Source organism: Thamnophis elegans, chromosome 2 (genome assembly GCF_009769535.1).
Source record: "Thamnophis elegans isolate rThaEle1 chromosome 2, rThaEle1.pri, whole genome shotgun sequence".
Taxonomy (NCBI): domain Eukaryota; kingdom Metazoa; phylum Chordata; class Lepidosauria; order Squamata; family Colubridae; genus Thamnophis; species Thamnophis elegans.
In genome coordinates, this window is record NC_045542.1 from 161,344,967 (window position 1) to 161,359,960 (window position 14,994).

At 47.9% G+C, this 14,994-nt stretch overlaps 1 protein-coding gene across 2 annotated transcripts; it reads left to right on the forward strand.

Annotated features, from left to right (window-relative positions):
* The first annotated feature begins 256 nt into the window (after positions 1-256).
* On the forward strand, positions 257-12,072 carry LOC116502778 (zinc finger and SCAN domain-containing protein 31-like). Of its 2 annotated transcripts, none has more exons than XM_032208707.1 (4): positions 257-411; positions 1,659-2,498; positions 6,622-6,700; positions 10,722-12,072. In XM_032208707.1, exons 2-4 carry the CDS (start codon positions 1,797-1,799, stop codon positions 11,459-11,461), a joined length of 1,521 nt encoding a protein of 506 aa, XP_032064598.1. In that variant the 5' UTR covers positions 257-411; positions 1,659-1,796; the 3' UTR covers positions 11,462-12,072. The 2 variants fall into 2 exon arrangements, with proteins under 2 accessions (XP_032064598.1, XP_032064599.1); XM_032208708.1 differs by having other exon boundaries at positions 10,725-12,072.
* The last annotated feature ends 2,922 nt before the right edge of the window (positions 12,073-14,994 follow it).

Genomic DNA, 14,994 nt, shown 5'->3' on the forward strand with positions numbered 1-14,994 from the left:
TATTGTATTGTATTGTATTGTATTGTATTGTATTGTATTGTACCGTACTATATTGTATTGTCCCTTGGGCCTCCCCACCTTTCCGTTCAGTCCCTTCCCCGCGACCCCTCCCTAGGCTCTGCCGGAGGCAAATCCCCCCCCCCCTCTTCCCAGGGCATTGCAGCGCTGCAGGAACCCAGCCGAAGGGTTAATCCGATAGAGTGGCCGGCTGCTAGAGCGGCCATCCCTGCTCTTGGCGGGTGGGGGGGGGGTCCCTGGCAAGGAGCATCCCCCTCCCTCCCTTTTCCGCCTTCACCCTCCATTCCTGCTGCTCCTTTGCAGAGAGCGTCTCTCGGGGATTTCGCCCTTGCAATTGCGCGGGGCGAAGGGGGCCCGGAGGCATTGAGGGGCGCAAGAAGACCCGCTGCCCAAGTGAGTGAACCCCCCCCACCTCACCCCCAAAAGCGCAGAAACGGGAGGTTGCAAGATTTGCTCCGCGGGGTTGATAACGCGTCTATCCAAAGACCTTTTTTGGGGGGGGAGACCTTTGCTGTAAAGCGACTCTCCCCCATCCCCTCCATAGCAAGTGGGGCAAACCCAGCGACCCCCGCCGGAGAAAAGGCTTGCAAAGGGCTGGGATCTGGTTGCAACCGGTCTTCGGGAAAGGGTTGGATCCCGATCCCATGGTGCTCAGCCGGCTGGGGAGGATGGAGGTTGACATCCCACCCCGCTGGAAGCCCCCTGCTCTGGGGGAGGGTTGTGCTAAGAGGGGAGAGTGGTGTTTTCGGCCAAATATGTTGGATCCGATTTGCAGAAGATGCTTTATCTGATAGATCTTATATAGATAAATGGAACTATAGTTTGTTGGCCATTGTTTCTCAACCTTGGCCACTTGTGGACTTCAACTCCCAGAATTCCCCAGCCAACCATGCTGGTCTTCCAAGTGCCCAAGATTGAGAAACAATGATTTGAGACCATTGGTTCCCAAGCTTTTTTTTTGGCCATGCCCCACCTAAGCATCTCTAAAACCGTGATGCCTCCCCTGTGACATATAATCCTTACTTTACTCAAAAAGTGAACTCTACTCACTGGAGGAAGCCTAAAAGGCCATGAGCTTGGTTTAAACAAGGTTCAAATTGCCCCCCATTAAAAATCAAATTGCCCCCCTGTGGGGTGTGGGAACCACTGTTTTAGACCATCATTTATTTATTCTCTTTTTTTAATAAAGATTTTTATTAACAAACATGTATAATACACACACACAAAAGTTAGACGTACACCACATTTATACAATACAGTACGAACAGGAACTTCCTGTTTTTTATAATAGCAATCATCAATCGATACCGCTCACCTTATATTATTTCCCCTTCTATTGTGTTTCATTTGGATTTCACCATTCTTAACCCTCTTATTTTACTCATAACTATTATTTTTGAGTTTTGTAATATTCTTTCATTGATTTTTGTTTCTTTCCTCCATCCACCTATAGCATTTATCCCATATCTGGTAGAATTCTGATTCTTCTTTTCCCTGGATTTCTTTAGTTAGTTTGTCCATTTCGGCACAGTCCATAATCTTTCTTATTATTTTATCTTCGCTTGGGGTTAATTTGTTTTTCCATTTCTGGGCAAAGGCAATCCTTGCCGCAATTTATTCTCTTATTTTCTTTGACACAGGGGAGAAAGCTGTGCCCCATTGGCAGTATTGGTGTGAGTTTGGGGGAAGTTTGACCTCCACCATCCCAAAAGAGCTCCCTGGTGGACATCAAGGAAGGAACCCCAGTTTGGGCCTGAGATGGGATAAGAACCCCTCCCATGGCCTCCAGCAAAGCCATCCGGAAAGAAAGGGCCGCTCCCTTGTCCCTGCACCTCCCAGCCCAGGCTGTTCAAGGGAAGAGAGTCAAAATGGAGGAGAAGGAAACAGCCTGCGCCAAGCTGGCCGAGCGTGCCCAGAAAGAATCCTGCGTCGTCCAGGCCGGCGGCCCCACCGAAGTACCGAGATGGGGGTCCCCACTGCAGATCAAGCAGGAACCGGACGAGGGCCTGGCCCAGCGCTGGGAAGCCCAGTGGCAGAATTTCCTGAAGATGGTACAGGCCCCACATCCTGGTTGGGCCTCCCCTCCATTGCCAGAGCTGGTGGCTTTTAGTGACTCCAAACGGGTCCAGCCTGCTGGCGGGACAACCCCGCCGGTCTTTGGCTGGAAAGTGAAGGAGGAAGTCTGCGGGGAAGAGATCGGGAACACGGAGGCCCAGAGGCAGCGGTTCCGGCATTTTTGCTACCAGGATGCCGAAGGACCCCGTGAAGTCTGCAACCGTCTCCGGGAGCTTTGCCACTGGTGGCTGAAGCCAGAGAGGCATACCAAGGAGCAGATCCTGGAGACTCTGGTGCTGGAGCAGTTCCTGGTCATTCTACCCCCAGAGATCCAAGGCTGCGTCAGGGACCGGGGACCGGAGAGCTGTGCCCAGGCGGTGGCCCTTGCTGAGGGCTTCCTCCTAAGGCAGAAGGAGGCCCAGTTGGTGAGCGTTGGTCCCATCTCCTGTTTTCCACCTTGTCTTGGTGGATTGACCTATGGAGCTTGTGTCAATCTCCTGTAGTTGTGATGGACTGTTTGGGGAACATTTGCACTGTGCCCCTGAGCCAGGGTTAATGCAAGAGGCAATATCAGTGCCTCCTGCAAAATCTGAGGATAACCCCCCAAAGCTCATAAAAATGCTTAGCAATTTACCATATTTTTCAGACTGTAAGACGCACCAGTGTATAAGATGCACCAAGATTTTGAAGAGGTAATTAAGAAAAAAAGGGGCTCCGTTTTTGCCTTGCCCCAGCCCTGCTGAAGCCTGCAGAGTGCTGCTGGGGGCTGAGGGAAGGCAAAAACCCCTCAATTTTTGCAAAAAAACGGCCCATTTTTTGCAAAAATTGGATGCAGGGGGGGGGGCTTTGGGAGGCCAAAAATGGCTGTATTCAGTGTATAAGACTCACCAAAATTCCCATGCTCTTTTAGGGGGGAAAGGTGCGTCTTATACTCCGAAAAATACAGTAATACATTTTTTGTGCCTTTTAATCAGTCTTTACTCCTGGTGACTGCACAGACCAGGGGTGTCAATTCAAGACCCATGGGCCGGATCATGCCGTGGAGCGCTTATATCTGGCCTGGAAATATCAAAAGGGCGGAGGTCTTGCGGAGGTCCCCGTCTGGCCCATTTTCGACTTTCCCGGCCTCCAGCAGCACTGTTCTTCCGCGGAGGACAAGTACAATGCTGATCCAGCCCTCAAAAGAAATCCAGTTTGACACCTCTGGCATAGACAATTCCCTATAGTTTTCTTGCTAGATTTTTGGAAATGAATTTTCCTTGCCTCTTTTCTAGGGCTGAGAGGGACTTGCTCCTCTAGACATTCAGCTGGCTTCATACTTAAGGCAGGATTAGAACTCAGGGTCTCTTCCTTTGTAGCTCAGGCTACTGCACCAAACTGACTGTCTTAACTGAGGCAGTGTTGTTCACCGCTTTGGCTGGGTGGACTTCAACTTCCAGAGTTCCCCAGCCAGCCGTGCTGATTTCTGGGAGTTGAAATCCACACATCTTTAGAGTTGCCTAGGTGGAGAATCTAGCAAATCATCAGTGGGAATTTGCAAATAAATCAATAAATACAAGGTGGTGCATGTATTTAATTGAATTTGAATTGTAGGTGAAATGATGTCAGATTTAGGTTTCATCCTGGCTACTCCCGTTTTGTAGCGCCATTAATACAACAAATGGAGCCCTTCGTGTTTTGGAAAAGATAGGCAGAAAAGTTTGATCTTTTTTAAAGCTCTATGATTTTGATTTCCAAGGAACTTTTGTGAATGGGTGCTTTTTGGATAGCTTGGATTACAACTCCCATCAATGCCACGCTTAGCTGGGGATGGCCCCTGTTGGCTGTGGCTGATGAGAACTGTAGTGCCACACATCTCAAGGGCCCTTACAGTAGTAAGGAAGAGCTGATTTCATAATCTGTAATTCCCAGAAAAAGTTGGGAAGTTTTTTGACCCACACGCTCTCATTATAACAGCCGATAAGAACATATGTCAACTCCTAACACCGCCGTAGTGAGAGAAGGGAGGGGCAGTGCATTCCACGCATATTGTCGGCTGAAGTCGGATTTCAGATTACTGCAGCAGGCTTGGGAGGGATGCACCTCATTGGGGAATGTGATTTATGACACAGACTGAGCGAAGGGAAGGAACAGGGAGGAGTAAAGTTCAGCTATAACTCAAACAAAGCTTAGATTTGACTGCGAAAAGGTCTTGCCTAAGATGCTCCTAATAAATGACTAGTTTTGTATTGAAACTTGGCTCCACACTCATGAATCAATTAGGGCACTTTTAGGAAACCTGCCAACATATTTGAACCAGGCTTCTCATGAATATAAATGCTTAATATGAATTTCATCTACCACACTGTCAGCAATTTAATTCAGGACAGTTTTGCATATTTGGAGGTCGTAAGTGTTTTTATTTTTTTATTTTTTTATTTTAACTCAGATATTTATACATATTACCATCATTATACCTCCATTTGACTACAATTGTTTAATTGTTATCCCTCCTTCCTTCCCTCCTTCCTTTCTTCCTTCTCTCCTTCCTTTTCTCCTTCTCTCCTTCCTTTCCCCCTTCCTTTCCTCCTTCCTTCCCCCTTCCTTCTCTCCTACATTCCCTCCTTCCTTCCCTCCTTTCTTCTCTCCTCTCCTTCCTTCCCTCTTTCCTTCCCTACTTTCTTCTCTCCTTCCTTCCCTCCCTGCTTCCCTCCCTCTTCCCTCCCTCCTTCCTACCCCCCTTTCTTCTCTTTCTTCTCTCCTTCCTTCCTTCCTCCTCTCCTTTCCCTTCTCTCCTTCCCCTTCCTCCCCTTTACCCTTCCCCTCTTCTTCCCAAAATTTAAAGTGTTTTTAAATTAAAAAAAAATCTCTCACAATCTGAATCCTGGTGGCTTTTGAGCACATTTTTGGCAGCAATACATGTAGTCTTCGACTTAACAACCACAATCGAGTCTGAAATTTCTATTTGTCTGAGCAAGACAGTGGCCTAAGTGAGTGCTGCCCCATTTTGCGACCTTCCTTGCCAGAGTTGTTAAGTGTTAAGTGCTGTTAAATTAGCAACACTGTTGTAGAGCAAATCTGGCTTCCCCGTTGACTTTGCTTGCCGGAAGGTCGCAAAAGAGGGCCATGTGACCCCAGGATACTGCAACCGTCATAAATACAGGCCAGTTGCCGAGCGTTTGGATTTTAATCATGTGACCATGGGGATGCTGCAAAGGTGGCAAGTGAAAAACTATCATAAGACGCTAATTTCAGTGCCATTGTAACTTTAAATGCTCATATTCTGACCCAGCTCTCCAAACTCGGCAAATCCTCTGTAGTTGAAGCAATCGTTCCTTTGTTAGGAATGCCAGCAGCCCTGGCAAAAAGTTTCTCTCTCACCCAGGCTAATAAGTATGTCTGGCAGGGAGATGAATTAGCTCTCTGCCACATCTATTCATCTCCGCACCCTGCCTTTTATTCCCAGAGCTAAGGTGCGGCTTTGCTAGCAGCAGTGGCTCTTCTGTCCCAAGGACCAGCTCATACATTTCTACTGTTCTCCTCTCCTCTGCCTTCTGCACATCTGAACCTCAGGCACTGAGCCCTGGTAAAAAGTTTTTCTCTCATCGCAGGCTAATAGGTCTGTCTGGCAGGGAGGTGAATAGCTCTCTGCCACATCTATTCATCTCCGCACCCTGCCTTTTATCCCCAGAGCGAGGGTACGGCTTCGCTAGCAGCAGTGGCTCTTCCGTCCCAAGGACCGTCCCATACATTTCTACTGTTCTCCTCTCGTCTGCCTTCTGCACATCTGAACCTCAAGCACTGAGCCCTGGCAAAAAGTTTCTCATCGCAGGCTAATAAGTCTGTCTGGCAGGGAGATGAATTAGCTCTCTGCCACATCTATTCATCTCCGCACCCTGCCTTTTATCCCCAGAGCGAGGGTACGGCTTCGCTAGCAGCAGCGGCTCTTCCGTCCCAAGGACCGTCCCATACATTTCTACTGTTCTCCTCTCCTCTGCCTTCTGCACATCTGAACCTCAGGCACTGGACCCAGCTGTCCCTTCTCTTCCTCATCAGCCACCTCCAGACTTGGGGGCTGTTGACTCTCCATCTGAGGATGGATGGATGGGCCAAGTGCTACCTCTGTCTCTGCCAGCTCTTACCCCTCAAAGCTCTCAGGTTGTCTGGATGCTGACCCTGACTCTCACACCTCCTCCTCCTCCTCCGATTTGGCTGCTGCAACAGGTGACTACATGAATGGTTGTTAAGTCAAGGACTACCTGCATTAGAATATATATTTTTTTGGCCATCATTTTCTTCTGGATGATTTCCCCCCCCTCTGATTTCCTATCTAGAGATTTCCTTGTGGTGTCCCCTTCGAAGCCTAACCTGGCCTGACTCGCTTCATTTTTCCAAATTCAGCTTCGCTTGGCTAGAAGGCTGGGCCTGCTGTCATTCAGTTTACCCTCCCAGGGTTAATAAAAAAAACAGGATGGTAATGTTATATTGTCAAATTGTTCCATTTTTTTTTTGTTTCAGTATCACGGGTTCCTTTGAACTGACGGGCTGGTCCTTTGTTTGTTCTTTCAGGGTCAGGCTTGCTTGGAGGAAATGACGGTGAATCTTCCAAAGATCCATCAAGTCTGCCTGGGGGCCTCTCGAAAACTAGGTACTGTAAAGGATGGGTTTTCCCTCCCCCCCCGCCACAGTGTCTTCTAATTTATTGATAGAACAGCCTGATCCACCTTTCAGGGTTGTTGTTTTACGGGAAGTAGGAATAAAGGTGCGGTAAAAATCAAATAAATAAACCAAAATGGGTGGTCCCTCTGGAGGCTTTTAAGAGATCGGGCCCCCACTGGGCTGGATGGTACAGGATCTCCTCCTTTAGCGGGGTGGGATCGGGTGCTGGGCTAGAACAGCAGTCACTAGCTGGTGGTCCGTGAGAAAATTTTGGTGGTCCACAGAAAAATGATTTGCATTTTTTATATTGGACCAAATCAGGGGTCCTCAAACTACAGCCCCTGGATGGGTTTCACCGACAAATGCGCGCTCGACGAAACCACGGTGAGAAAACCGTGAGTTCTAAATCGCGCCAACGAATGAGCACAGAAGCGCGCCGACAACAGCGTGCTGACAAAAGTGCACCTTCAACGAACAAGTAATAACCGCGAGTTCTAAACCTAACCCTCAACCTAACCCTCAACCTAACCCTCAACCTAATCCTTACCTTAACTTAAATCGCGCTTACCTTACCTTAACTTAAATCGTGCTTCTATCGGCGCGCTGTTGTGGGCGCGCTGATGACGTTGCGGTTTTCTCGACGAGGTTTCATTGGCGTGCTTTTGTCGTGCGCGCATTTGTTAGGTCATGCCTGGGATGGATATGTGCAATGATATGTGCAATGGTGGCTGCAGAGAATCTCCCCCTTCGGGGTCTTTTTGTGTGGGTTGGAGGGGGGTAGAAATTCCTACTTGGGGTCTGCTTCAGCCTCCTGGTGGGGGGCTTTGGGCGAAGGCTGGAGGGAAGTGCAGCTGGTGGCAAAGAGCCGGAGGGCCTTGTTCCAGTGGGACTGCATCATGGCCTGGAACTGGCTGACCATCTCAGCCCACTGAGCCTCCAGGCGTCGGTACCTGGCCTTGCACTCCCGCAGGTCTTCCCTCTGCTTGGAAAGCCTATGCTCCTAGTCCTCAGTGAGGTGCTTCTTCCAATTTGAACTGAGCCAGCTGTTTGGGCAACTCATGGTGGCTGCTTAGCTCCAACAACTGCTTCCTGTTGGGGCCCTAAGGAGCCTGGGCGGGCAGGCAATGAGTGACTGGCAGGAGAGGGGCGAGTGGAGGCTGGCGAGGCGCCCCTCGACGTGAGTGACAACGAGTTGGCCACGCCCACCCAGTCACATGGCCACCTTGCCACGCCCACCTACCCGGTCATTAGGCAGATTGTATTAGTGGCCCGTGGGATTTAAAATTATGAATTTAGTGGTCCCTGAGGTCCGAAAGGTTTGTGATCTCTGGACTAGAAGACCTCCAAGGTCCCTTCCAATTCTGTTATTCTATTGGCCGGGGTATGTGCAGCAAATGAAACGGAAGACGAGGAGTGGGAAAGAAGCCGATCAGATCTATTGATTGATTCTGTGCCATGGAGTCACTTTGGACTCGTAGCCACCCCGCAGTTAAAATTTTCTGAGCTTACAAATAAACTAGGAACATTTTGCATCGTTCATTTATTGATATATGTGGTTGATAAGGGTTAACCCCAAGTTGACAGTCCACATCGATCAATACATTTGTCAGATTATAGATGATGAAAAAAAAACCAACTACAGTGTATTTATTAGCTTAGATAATCAAGTTACAATGGTTCATTTAGTGCCCGTTCAAAGTTATAACAGCACTGAAAAAAATGATTTACGACCGTATTTCGCACTTATAACTTTTGCAGCATCCCCATGGTCATGTGATCAAAATCCAGAGGCAACTGGTTTGTATTTCCAACGGTTGCAGTGTCCCGGGGTCACGTGATAATCTTTTGTGACCTTTTGACCAACAAAGTCAATGGGGGAGGCAGATTCACTTCACAACCCTGTCATGTCACTAACTCAACAACCGCAGTGATTCACTCACCAAAGAAAAGGTCGAGGAATCAGCGTACTTTACGACAGGACATGGGGGCAATTTTACGATTGGCTTGAATGGAAAGAGAAAGGAACAAAACATGAATTAAATAACTCAGGTGGCACATTATTAAATTCGGGGGGGGGGAATAAGATAGTATATAAGTGGAAAAATGATACAAGTGGAATTAATATTAGAAGTAAAATGTAATAGAGAAAATTATTTGTATGAAAATATAAAGTTGGGATGGCAGAAAAACCATCCCGAGAACTCATCAAAGAAAGTAAATAAGGGCAACAACGGAAAGGAGGGGGATGAGGAGGGAAAGGAAGAAAGGGTAAAGCAGAAGAAGGAAGGGTGGAGAGAGGTTAAGGAGGAGGAGGAGGGGAGAAAGAGAGAGGAAGAAGAAAGGAGGAAGGAAGAAGGCAGAGAAGAGAGGTTGAGAAGATGGAAGGAGCAAGGTTGTTGCAAAATAAGATGGAGGCAAGAAAGTGACCCAAACTGTATTATATATATTTGTAAAAATAGTGATGAACAGACAAATGTTAAATAGCATTATAAGAATGTATATTTGTGAATGGATTTGAAAGGCAAAAATAAAAAAACCTTAATAAAAAAATGATGGGCCGTAAAATGGGGCAAAAATGCACTTAAACAAATGTCTCGCTTGGTAATGAAAATTTTGGGCTCAAATTGCCGAGGACTACCTGGGTCAAGGGATTGTCTTGGGCAGAAATCAACCATCTTAGATGGCTGCCCTTCTGCAATTTTATGCAATACGATTGCTGAGTATTTATTTATTATAGGGGGAAATGTCCAGACCAAACATAATTTCTAATGTTGGATTTTCCCTCTTACCAGAGGGAGCCACCTTGTGGAGTACTGTGCAGATGTTACCATGGCAACTCCACTGCTCTGTACAGTAGAAGCCAGTATGGCACAACAGGCTGTATCTTAACAGAACATACACCCCGAGAGGTGTTAGGGGTGTCTTACACCCCCCCCCCCAGTATTTGTTTCCAGGGAGTAAGTCATCTGTGTACCAAATTTGGTTGAAATTGCTTGAGGTGTTCCAGAGTTATGCTGGAACATACAGGGACACACAGCCGTTTTTATATATATATATAAAGATTGCAGTGGGAGGAGAAAAACTTAATTGAGCCTGCTATTTCTGTCATTACAACCGTTAAGCAAATCACCATGTGACTGCACCCGATTTGACAACTTGTTTTTTGAGGCAGTTGTTAAGTGAATCCTGCAGTCATTAAACAAATGCATCGTTTGCTATGAGATTTTTGCTGGTAGCCACAAATTTTATAAATCACAGCCACGTGACTGTGCTCTGGCTATCCCAATAGCCTTGAACGGGTCTCCAACTGAGCATTTGCAGGCTGAAAACGTGAGGCGCGGAGCCCAAACACGCAAGCCATTGTCTGGAGGCCGGGGGGGGGGGGATGGCAGGTGGGCAGGGCTACATTCGGAGTATAAGACGCACCCAAATTTTCAGCCTCTTTTAGGGGGGGAAAGTGCATCTTATACTCCGAAAAATACGGTAATACTTTTTAGGGTAATGGAATCTCTGCCAGGAAAAAACAAGCTCAGAGAGCACCAAGGACTGTTTGGTTTAGGTGATTCTGGCATAGGTGAGGACCTGCTGTTTTGCCAGAGTCAACATGCAGATCTTGGACTCAGAGTTAATGAAGACACAGATGAGGTGAAAACTAAAGTGATTTATTGAAAAAAGCCTGGAGGAGTGGCAGAAACTTAATTAAAGGATGATTCACAGAAAGGAGAGAAACATTTGTCTGAAATGACATAGGATTTCCTGCTTGAGAAAGGCGGGGGGGGGGCTTGGACTAGAACAGGTGTCCCCAACCCCTGGGACACTAATGGCAAAAATGTAAATTGTATGCATGCGACTACGGGACTCTGCAAACAAGTGGTAATGTGGGCTGATTGCTGAGCTCCCCAATGTGGTCATAGGGGGGCAGGGAGGGGCGCATCGGAACCTTGGAACAGGTCAAGTCTACCTGTAATCTTTATGCACACATTCACCATGTCTTTCTACTCTTCCTCCAGCAGGGGGCAGGCTGTTGAATGACCAGGAGCGGCCACCTCTCTGGGCCCAAGATTACCGAGAATCTGTCGGTAGAACGTCACTCCCAAAGAACCAGGACGGCCTCTTGCCACGGCCCGGATTGGGCAAAATTTCGGAGAACGAGTTAATGAGGCCCGAAAGGTCTTCAGGGTCCCTTCCGACCAAAAGAGGCTCCGAAGCGATCCCGTGCCGAGTGGGCTACAAAGATCTCGGCGGGATCCTTTTCCAGGAGAGGATCCAAGAGAGCCCCCGGCAGAAGCGCTGCGTCGTCCTCCGCCGGCGGATCCACACGGAGGAGCGTCTCTACAAGTGCCAGGATTGCTGGAAGAGCTTTGACCACCGTTCCCACTTCATCCGCCACAAGAAGATCCACACAGGCGAGAAGCCCTTCCAGTGCGCCGACTGCGGGAAGAGCTTCAACCGGAACTCCAACCTCACCACCCACATGCGGACTCACACGGGCGAGAAGCCCTACAAGTGCTTGGACTGCGGCAAGAGCTTTCGGTGGAGCTCGGATTTCATTGTCCACGAGCGGACTCACACCGGGGAGAAGCCCTACAGCTGCGCGGACTGCGGTAAAGCCTTCCGCCGCAGCTCCAACCTCACGGCCCACGAGCGGACGCACCGGGGCGAAAAGCCCTACAAGTGCTTGGATTGCGGGAAAAGCTTCACCCGAGGCCTCTACCTGATCGCACACAAAAAGACACACTCGGGGGAGTGAGCGGGGGCACAAGTGAGAGTTGGTTAGCGGCCCCTCCTCCTTGGACTTTTCCTGGGGGAGGAGAGTTCATCAAACGTCTCATCTGAATTGCATCCACGGCAATTTTCAGCTCATCTGGGAGGGCGGCGGTGGGGAACAGAAATGATCATTCCTGGGTTTGGGTTCAGGGCCCCGTCAGCATCTTCAGATGACCCGGTGCTGGATGAGATCCACAGTAGTCTCACCGCCATGCAAGGTTGGCTCACTGAAGTTGCCCCCCCCCCAAAAGTCAGCTGGATTTCATTTCGGCAGACGGTCCTTCTGGCAAATCCCTCGCCCCCAAGCCCGATCGATCAGTTTGGAAAATGGGGCAACTCGGCCTACGATGACTCCATTTGGGATGGCAGCTTCTCTCAGGACGTGACTCCCTACGGTGTGAGCAATTTGAATTGCCCGAAACCAAAATCGGGGGAGAGCTGGAAGTGAGCAAGGCCTTGTTAGGAAGACCAGTTATTCTGGGCCAGATGGTTTCTTCATCTTGAAGCTGAGGGAGAAAGTCTTTTGTCAAACTTCCGGCCTACAGGCTGGATGTGTCACATGCTGGCCACGCCCACGGCTGGTTCAGCGAACGGGGGGGGGGGGAGTCCCAATATGTCATGTGACAATGACGGGAGTTTGACATCCCTGCCTTAAAGAGCAGGGATTTCCCTAACTTGGCAACTTTTAAACTTCGGGACTTCAACTCCCAGAATTCTAGCATGGCTGGCTGAGGGATTCTGGGAGTTGAAGTCCACCAGTCCTTAAAAGTGGCCATGATTTAGAGCAACCATTGCTTCTTCAGCTGAAGATGACCATTAACGCCCAGTGCCAGCTGCCTTTAGCGGGTGGCAGACGGGCTGTTTGCACCGAAGAGAGAACCTTTTGGGATTTAGATCCAGAGAGCACTGCCTGGCTTTCGTCTTTTGATCCGCTTATCATGTACCAGCTAGGAAGTAGAACACCACTGTTCGGTGATTTTGGTTCTCATGTGATCTCTTGGCTGCAGCCCACCCCCTTTGCATTATGGGCACAGTAGTACCAATTTACCATATATATATATATATGGCAGTGTTTCTCAACCTTGGAGGTTTCAAGATGTGTGGACTTCAATTCCCAAAATCCCCAGCCAGCAAAGCCGCCCAAGGTTGAGAAACATTGCCAGATGCTCGCTCTGAGGATCACACTCTTATTTCAAGATAAATATATGTGAAGGGCTTTGATTGCTCAAAAGGGCTATGCAAAGGCCAAGTATTTATTATAATTGTTATTTTTTTATGATTACCTGTCTCTTTGAGAAGCTGGGGTGGTGGAGGTTGGTGACGGATTTAAGATATTCGGCGTGCCGAGAACCTCAGCGAACGAATTCTGCTTGCGCTCCGATAGCTATTCCGCCATTCCACGCGAATGTGGCTTTTTTTTAGTTTTGGGGTGGTGCCGAAAGAGGAAAAGGAGCATCAGTTCCTGTTCTTCGTGGAGAAGGACGAGGAGGAGGGAGAGAAATTTTATGTTTAGCAAATGCAGAATAAATCCAGTAAGCAAATATGAACAGGTCTGTCTGGTTTATTCTGGGAGTAGAAAATTCCGAATGCGCAAATACATATTGGGGCACTACAGATAATACTCAAATTACAATCGCAAGCGAGCCCAAAATTTATGTGCGAAGCGAGACAGCTGTTAAGTGATTCCCTCCCCCCTTTTCTATTTCTATTGGTCCAGCTGTTAAGCGAATCCTTGCAGTTGTTAAGTTAGGAATGTGGTTGTTAAGTGAATCCCGGATTCCCGATTGACTTTGTTTGTCAGAAGGTCGCAAAAGGTGAATTGTGGGACCGTGGGACACTGCTACCGTTGTAAATATGGAACAGTTGCCAAGCCTCTGAAGCACGTGACCACGGGGATGCTGCAATGGTCATTAAGTGTGAAAAAGGTTCCTTCCCTCCCACCCCAGTGCTGTTGTAACTTTGAATGGTCATTAAGCGAATTGTTGTAAGTCGAGGACTACCTGTGCTTGTAACCAGCTCGAATCACAAAATAATATTAAAAAGTTTTTCAAAATGGCTTGCTCAGGCAGAACAACAAAACCGAAACCACATAAAACCTAAGGAGGAAGGAAAGTCACCCTTCTACCACTCGGCACAATCAGAAATAGTGGTGGGACTCCTCAATTTAAGACTGTTAAGTTGTAACCATTGTAAATCAGGTCACCCATACGACCGATCCAATTTTATATTGGATAAATGGAACACAAATGCAACACAAATGTAACAAAGGCAACAGTAAAAATAATGGCTTTCTGTCGTGATGGTCTCTTGTGATGAGCCGATAGACAGAGAAAGGAAGCAGTATGCCTCCTCCCATATTTGGGCATACCAGGGGTTGTGACACAATACATACATACATACATACATACATACATACATACATATGCCAATCACCTCCTCTCGACCCATAAGATCCCACAGATTAGGCCTCCTCCGAGTGCCATCTGCCAGCCAGTGCCGGCTGGCAACTACGTGGAGGAGAGCCTTTTCTGTAGCAGCTCCGACCCTCTGGAACGATCTCCCCGTGGAGATTCGTACCCTCACCACCCTTCAGACCTTCCGCACAGCCCTCAAGATCTGGCTATCCCGCCAGGCCTGGGGTAAAGACCATAATTTGCCCCCACCCGAATGTTGAATGAATGTTGCTTGATTTTAATTACATACTGTGTTTTTATGTTATTGTATGTCTTCCCCTCCCATATAAGTTAGCCGCCCTGAGTCCCCTCAGGGAAAAGGGCAGCCTATAAATAAACGCAACTAAACTAAACTAAACTAAACATACATACATACATATATATTTGCATCAGCTTTCAACTCGGAACAAGATTGTAAGAACCTCGAAAGAGAGCTCCATTATACAGGCAGTCCTCAACGTACAACCACAATTGATCCCAAAATTTCGGTGGTTAAGTGAAACATTTGTTCATTGAGTATTGCCCCATTTTGCGAACTTTCTTGCTGCAGTGGATAAGTGAAGCGTGGTTAAGTGACTACCTTTACACAACCCTGGTTCTCGTGCTTGAATCAGAGAAAGCCAGTGCAAACCCCCCCCCCCAATCTAACCCCCCCCCCCAAATTTAGCACAGGTAGTCCTCTACTTACAACCATCTGTTTAGCTACTGTTCAAAATTGCAACCAAATTGAAAAAATACCTCGTTTATGACTTTCAGTGTCTCTGCAAACCACGTGATCAGGATTTGGGCACTTGCAAGTGATACGTAGTTATGGCAGTTGCAAGATCTCGGGGTCATATGATCACCAGGTTGTGAACTTCCCAGCTGATTCCCGTCAAACGAAGTCAAATAGAGGGAAGCTGATTCATTAACGACAGGCCATAAGGTCGGAAAATCGAATGCAATTCAACCGCCTCGCTTTAGCAATGGAAATTCTGGTCTTGATTGTGGTTGTAAATTGAAGACTGCCCGCACTGTTGCTGTTACTGTTTGTGCAACATCCCTCATTGTAGCATTGAGGAGC

Excerpts from the sequence above, each read along its gene's own strand:
- LOC116502778 (XM_032208707.1), top strand. The coding sequence starts at position 1,797 with ATGGCCTCCAGCAAAGCCATCCGGAAAGAAAGGGCCGCTCCCTTGTCC. Across the intron at positions 2,499-6,621 it reads GGCAGAAGGAGGCCCAGTTG|GGTCAGGCTTGCTTGGAGGA; the intron begins GTGAGCGTTGGT and ends TTGTTCTTTCAG. Across the intron at positions 6,701-10,721 it reads GGGGGCCTCTCGAAAACTAG|CAGGGGGCAGGCTGTTGAAT; the intron begins GTACTGTAAAGG and ends CTCTTCCTCCAG.